The sequence below is a fragment of the Colletotrichum karsti genome (genome assembly GCF_011947395.1).
Source record: "Colletotrichum karsti strain CkLH20 chromosome Unknown Scaffold54, whole genome shotgun sequence".
Classification (NCBI taxonomy): domain Eukaryota; kingdom Fungi; phylum Ascomycota; class Sordariomycetes; order Glomerellales; family Glomerellaceae; genus Colletotrichum; species Colletotrichum karsti.
This window is the reverse complement of record NW_024065954.1, coordinates 376,593-383,342: the sequence shown is the minus strand read 5'-3', so window position 1 is coordinate 383,342 and position 6,750 is coordinate 376,593. Positions and strand designations below refer to the sequence as shown.

At 54.5% G+C, this 6,750-nt stretch overlaps 2 protein-coding genes across 2 annotated transcripts; one reads left to right on the top strand and one right to left on the bottom strand.

Annotated features, from left to right (window-relative positions):
• Positions 1 to 218: 218 nt before the first annotated feature.
• On the bottom strand, positions 219 to 4,943 carry CkaCkLH20_12143 (nuclear condensin complex subunit; the record flags this gene model as incomplete). Its single annotated transcript, XM_038894857.1, has 3 exons — positions 219 to 443; positions 503 to 3,865; positions 3,915 to 4,943. 3 exons carry the CDS (start codon positions 4,941 to 4,943, stop codon positions 219 to 221), a joined length of 4,617 nt encoding a protein of 1,538 aa, XP_038739937.1.
• A 459-nt stretch (positions 4,944 to 5,402) lies between these two features.
• CkaCkLH20_12142 (uncharacterized protein) lies at positions 5,403 to 6,431 on the top strand (the record flags this gene model as incomplete). Its single annotated transcript, XM_038894856.1, has 3 exons — positions 5,403 to 5,559; positions 5,610 to 5,845; positions 5,898 to 6,431. 3 exons carry the CDS (start codon positions 5,403 to 5,405, stop codon positions 6,429 to 6,431), a joined length of 927 nt encoding a protein of 308 aa, XP_038739936.1.
• Positions 6,432 to 6,750: the final 319 nt, after the last annotated feature.

Sequence of the window (6,750 nt, the reverse complement as noted above, 5' to 3'; positions counted from 1 at the left end):
CACTCACGTACGACCAAAAGCTTCGTCTGACAACCAAAAAGCCTCCATTTCATTTCGTGCGATCCATTACATCTACCCAGCGCCTCTCGTACAGTCATTATACCCATGACACACAAGGACCAATCCAAGACAAGGCTAGTCGTTGGGAATAAAACAGAAACAAATGCCAACCAAAAACACAAGAGCCGTCATTCATCAATCAAAATCCCCCCTTTTCTCTATCTTGCTGCTGCTGTTTGCTGCGTCGCCTGACTACCCGGGGGCACCTGCCGGGTGCGGACGATGTAGTCCTGGTTTTCGATCGTCACACTCTTCGTCATGTGATTTACTTTGTAGACGCCGACAAGACGGGCGGCCAGCTCAAACATGTTGTTTCGGAGCGAGATGACAACGAATTGGGCGTTCTTCGTGCGCTCCTTGATGTAGTTTGCGACGATCGAGACCTGGAGTGGCGAATGTTAGCGTAGCTGAGGGTACGAAGGGGTCGATATCTTGGACTTACGTTTCTGAAATCCAGCGCGGCGTCAATCTCGTCCATGACGTACAGAGGCGTCGGCTTGTAGTGATGCAGAGCGAAGACCAGGGCCAAACTGCTGAGCGTCTTCTCACCACCGGACAAGTTGCTGATGTTCTTCCATGACTTCTTGGGAGGCATGACACTGAAGAGGATGCCTTCGCTGAAGGGGTCGAGAGAATCGACAAGCTCAAGCTCGGCGTTACCACCCATGGTGATCATCTGGTACATTTCCTTCAGCCGGAGTGAAATGGTGCTGAAACCCTCCATGAAGCCTTCGAGACGCAGGCGGCGGAGTTCATCGCAGCGCTTCTTGGCAGCATCACGCTGACCAACAGCGTTCTGCAGGTCAGATGATCTCTGGGCGTGCTCGTCAACGCGGCGGCGGTACTCGGCAAGAACACCAAGATCCACGTTGACGTTTTGCGTCTTCTCCTCCAAGGCGGCGATTTCGCCCTTGAGCTTCTCCTTGCTCATGTCAGCCAGCTCGTCTGGGGTGTACACTGGCAGTTCTGAAGGCTGCGTGGCAGGCTGATCGCCCTCGGCTTCTTCGTCTTCGTCAGCCTCATCGGCAACGGCAGACTGAAGAGATTGGTCGGCTTCGGCCCGAACAACAGTGTCGTCGTTCTCTTCGCCCTCCTCGTCTTCGTCGCCCTCGGAAGGTGCCTTCTTTGGCGTGGGCGCAGGGGTCCGCCTGGAAGCTGCATTGGATGGACCAGTAAGATCGTCCACGTTCTGAAGCGTGAGCTTGTTGAGTTTGTCATTCCAGTACATGAGCCTCTTCTGGTTCTCTTGCAGGACCTTCGTGTTTTCCTCGAGCTTGTTACGCATCTCGATCTCAAGAGCACGTGTGGCGTTGAGCTCTGATGTCTTCTCGTCGAGCTCAGCCTTGAGGGATGACAGCTCGCTCTTCTTCGCTGCCAAACCCTCTTCGGCCTCGTCGACCTGAGCTTGGAATGTTTCTGCCTTTTCGCCCTGGTTCTCGACCTCGTTCTCCAGCTTCTCAAGGTCACGGATCGCAGCCTCAAGCTCCTTGGTCGCCTTGGCGTGGTCCTTTTCGAGCTTCGTCTTCTGCTTCTCGGCCTTAACCTTGCGAACCTCGGCGTTGGAGGTCTCTTCGTTCTGCGAGGCAATCTCTTCCTTCAAAGCGTCGACGTTTGCCTTCTGAAGACGAAGCTTCTCACCACCAACCTGCATAATCTTGTCCTGCAGGGCCTTGATCTCCTCCTCGACACCGGAGGTTTCGTCGTGGAGTTTCTCGAGCTCCTTGTTGAGCTTGGCAATTTCCTTGCTGAGAGCGGCAATGCGCTTGTCGTCTGATGCCGATGGCTGGTGCTCCTTGCTCAACTCCTTGATGCGGCGGTGCGCGTCTGCGAGATTCCTAGCAGCGCTCTCGATTTCGAGGTTGATCTTTTGCATCTTGGTGTCGAGCTGCGGAATCTGCTCATTCAGATCGCGAAACCTGTTCTCGAGCTCTCTCTGTTGCTCCTGGAAGTCTTGATACTTCTCTTCAAGCACGTCGCGGTCCTCTTCAAGCTTGGTAACCTGTTCCTTGGTAGTGTCGGAAGCGAGCTTAGAAGACATGAGTCCCTTCTTGACAGTGTTACCACCACCGGACATGGTACCGGACTTGTCGATAAGCTCTCCAGCCAGAGTCACCACCCGCCATCTCTTGGCACCGTAGGCAATTCTGTTCGCCTGAGCGAGGTCTTTGGCAACCAGAGTATCTTGCAGGGCGTGATAGAAGGCAGGGCGGAACTTCTCTTCTTTGGGGTTCACTAGATCAAAGAGACGAGGCGCATTCTCGGGCGTCTGAATCGGGTTCATGTCTCGAACTCTGAGTTTGTCCAAGCACATGAAGTTGCCACGACCCAAATTGGTCTTTCGCAGGTACTCGATGCACTGCTGACCAGCCTCAACCGTATCGGTGACAAAGTTGTGGAGCGCACCGCAAGCAGTCGAGATGGCGACGTCGTACTTCTCGTCAATGGCACCCAGGTTTCCGAGTCTTCCGTGAAAGCCATCGATACGACCAGACTCCCTCATGCGCATCAAAGCAGTCAGAACGTTGCCCTGAGTCTGCGTCTTAGACAGACTTGAGCGAGCTTCGTCGGCCTTCTGTCTGGCATTGGACACCTTGGAGCGGATCTTGGGCTCATGGGCACTGAAGCGGGTAAGCTCATGTTCGACCTCCTTTGCTTCTTGCTCCAGCTTGGCCTTCTCAGCCTGGCATTCCTTGAGCTCCTCCATTTTGGCCGCCCGACGGTCTTCGATGGCCGCGATCTTGGCTTCCGTCTCAGAGATAGCCACGGCACCAGCGTTAGCCTTCTCCTCGAGAATGGTCTTCTCGCTCTCGGCAACAGCGATTGCGGACTGGACCTGGTTGACCTTCTCCTTCCAGGGCTCGAGGGACTTTTGCTTGACGGCGATTTGGTCAGAGAACTTTTGAGTTTTCCCTTTGAGGCCCTCGCGTATGGTCGCAAGCTCTGCCTCTTCTTCTTGGACACGGATTTCCAAAGAGGCAATCTCCTTGGCGCGGCTCTCAATCTCCTCGCCGCACTCGACAATCGTTTCTTCGGCCTCAGTCGCATTCTTCTCGGCATTGGCAATCGTCTTTTCGAGCTTCTTCTGCTTGTCGTTGAGGAACTTCTTCTTCTCGTCGAACTTGACACGTTCCTGTTCGAACTTGGCCATCTCCTTAACAAGGGCCTCGGTCTTTTTGGATTCGGCCTCGTGCTGTTTGCTGACTTGAGAGTGCGCCTTCTGCAACTCCTTGATGACCTTCTCGCTGCCGTGATGCTTCTCCAGTTCTTCGTCGAGCTGAGCTTGCATCTGACTGATGGCCTCTTCGGTGACGGCGACGTTGTCGTTGCACTCGCTGATGTAAAGTTGGTAGAGAGCGGATTGCTTGATGGTCAACTCGTTCTCGTCGCGAATGTACGCCAACGCCTTATTCTTCTTGTCCTCGAGACTGTTCTTTTCCTTCTCCACGTGCTGGACGCGGCCGCTCTTCTCCATGCAGGTCTCATTGAGACTTTCCACTTCAGCCGCAGCCTCTTCGATTGGTGTTTTGTACTTGGAAGTGCCGATGATGTCCTCGAGGTACTCGAGAAGGCCGTCATCGTGCTCGTTGGCAGCCTTGGGCTTCATCTGAGCAATGGACTCGACTTCACCCTGCAAGATGAGGAATCGCTTGTGGTCGAGATCGATGCCGCGGTCGCGCAGGAGGGTCGTCACCGTGGTGAAGTTGGAGTTCTTTCCGTTGATGAAGTATGAGCTGGAGTTGTTTTTGAAAGCCTTTCGCGAGATGATGAGATCAGAGTCAGGGATGACTTCATGACCGCCGCCGGGCTGCTATATCTTAGCCACTGTGCCGAACAAGTCCAAACATCTAGCTTACCTGGTCCATGACTTCCCGGAAGTGCACGGAGACCTCACAGTGATCCAGATTAGGATACTGGGCGGAGTTGTGGATCAGAGCAGATAGCTTGCCCTGACGCATCTTGCTGGCGCGGAATCCAAAAACGAAGAGCAGGGAGTCGATAACGTTGGACTTTCCAGATCCGTTGGGGCCAACGACAGATGAGAAGGAGCCGTGAAAAGGACCGACTTCCTGACGCCCGGCGTAACTCTTGAAGTTGGTCAAGATCAGGTATGTGATGACTAGGCGGGGCTTCGGAGTCGTGTCCTCGACGACGGGGACCGCCATAGTTCGCGACTTGAGCACAATGTCCATGGGCTTCTCCATGATTGTGTCCATGGCACGAATAGGCTTGACGGTAGCCGGGGTCTCTGGCGTCTCGTCGACAGCGGACCTTTGCTCGTTGACGCTAGCATTGGTGATGTCGGCCAGCGGCTCGCTACGGCGCTGTGACGACTCGCGCTGAGGCGAGCCCGATGGCTTAGGCTTCGAGAGAGGGGTGGCCATCTCGGGCGTTGCAGACTTGTTCGAGGCACGCGGCGCGGCGCTCTTTCTCGGTTTCCTGGGAGTGGGCGAAGGCTTCTTGGGGGTGTTCTCCTGCTCGACTGTCGCAGCGGTCTGGTCGGCGTCGAGCATTTCACTCGGTTCGATGGTGGAAACGGGTTCGTCTGCGAGAGGGGCATCTTGCAAGACCGTGGTGTTGTCGGGCTCCTCGGTCTTGGGCGTAGGCTCGACAGTCGATTGGTCTGCGACCACTGAAGCCTCGGCATTCTTCTTCGGTCTACCTCTCTTACGCGGTGCTGCTGTCGTGGGAGTCGGGGTAGATGCGGCAGTTGATGCAGCGGCGCTCTTTCGCGACCGAGTTGGTCGTCGCACTGGGCTTTGAGATGGCTCTGGTTCGAAATCTTCTTCATCTTCGACCTTGACGGTAGTGTTGGCGACGTCCTCATCGTCGGACGAGTCGACGATGGCCTGCCGGCGCGTCGCACGGCGCGGTCGGGATGACATGCTGAGGTCTGTGTGTTGCGAAAACGAGAGAGCGTTGTAAAGACGTGTATGTGTATGTATTTACGAGGGTATCTCAATCAACAAATTGACAGCCAAAGCGCAAGGGCCAAAAAGGAAGGAAAAGTAGCGACAGCAACTTTGCTGGCAAAGGTATCGCAATGTTGCGGTTGGTGGGAAAGCGGAATTGTGATTGTGTTGTTTGTTCCCCCACTTTGATTTGTTTGAATTGCTCACCAATCTGGCCGAGTGTAAACAAACAAGCCACACCTCCCACACCGCCTTCCCCGCTCACACCCAAATTCGGAGACGCGGGTACGCGACTGTGGCGGAAGACCATTAAAATGTGGCTGGAGCTGTCGGCGTAAATCATTCAGACGGGCGGCAAATGCAGTCAAGAGACTCAAAATTACTCCGTTGTCAACACCAATCTGTCGCATCGTCCCAGAACTGCGAAGCACCATGGCCATGTTCGACTACACAAACTTCGACCACGTCTTTGGGTCGCATACGTTTGCATACGACCGCAAGTCTATTCAGGAGATCGAGACCTTCCGCAAGAGCCTCGATGGCGCCCTCTTCATCGATCGCGTCCTGAAGGCACTGGGCCTCACAAAATGTACGCTGGTCGAAGCTTTGTATTACATGGTTACTGACGGTGTATCGCAGCCAAGACATACCCTCCCAAGTCCGACAATGCCCTCCGCAACCTCCACCAGCAGCTCTGCGAAGCTGGCATCTCGACGCACCACCGCCTCTCCATCTTCTACTACATCCTTCTCGATTTCGATACCAGTCAGACTAGAGCGCAGGCATCATCCAAGTTCGCGGTCTCTTCCGGTGTCCCCAAGAACTATCAGATCTTCATGAAGGGCCTTTGGCTGTTGGATCACCAACAATTCGAGGTACGGCCGCAGTCAGCTGGCGGAGTTGCATCGGCTAACAACCAATTCACAGAAAGCCCTCGAGTACATTGCGCACCCTTCACTTACCACCGACTTCGCCGACGAGATCATGACCGTGCTGGTGCGCCATGCTCCTGAGGGCGACGACACATTGCCTCTCTCCTACTTCCACACGGTCCAGCCGATTCTCAAGACACCCGAGGCACTGGAGTTGCTATTCAACGCCATGGCTAGGGCCAGCGTGACCGAGGCCTTCTTCTACTCAAGGACGCACTCCGAGTCTGTTCGGGGCCGGCTGTTCCGTCAATTGGTGTTGTCCGTCCTCGATTCTCCACCCAACGACGAGACTGCCGCTCGGGCAACGGAGTTGATCGGCTTGCCATTCGATGCGACAGAAGAGGAGTGGTTCGAGGAGTATCTTTCCAAGGAGGATGGCAAGAAGCTCAAGAGAGCCAAAGACACGCTTCTCATGCGCAAGCTCGTCACAGGCCGATACAGTGATGCCATCAAAGACAAGGGCCTGGGAAGTCACTGGGGAGTTGCGCTGGAAGGCATTAAAAGCGGTCTTGGGGGCCGCGCAGAGTAATTACGCGCGTGGAAGTACTGGGTGAATGGGATTGCACATTTCGGCATAGCGTTGGCGTTTAGGCATGTTCATCTCCAGTCTTGTAGACAGCCTTCTGCAATTGAAGGCTGAGGAAATTGTCTCTTAATGAGGATGCAATAGACTGCGGGTACAAAAGTTAACTCTTTCCAAGAATAATCAGCAATACTGAGAGCATTTTATACAGTCTCTGCATTGAGAGAGCGTCTCACTTTCCTCTCAACTTGGATCCCCAAATAAACGGGCAGAAACCAAGGTGAAGAAAAGGTGGCAGCTACACCGACGATACACCGAAAAATAG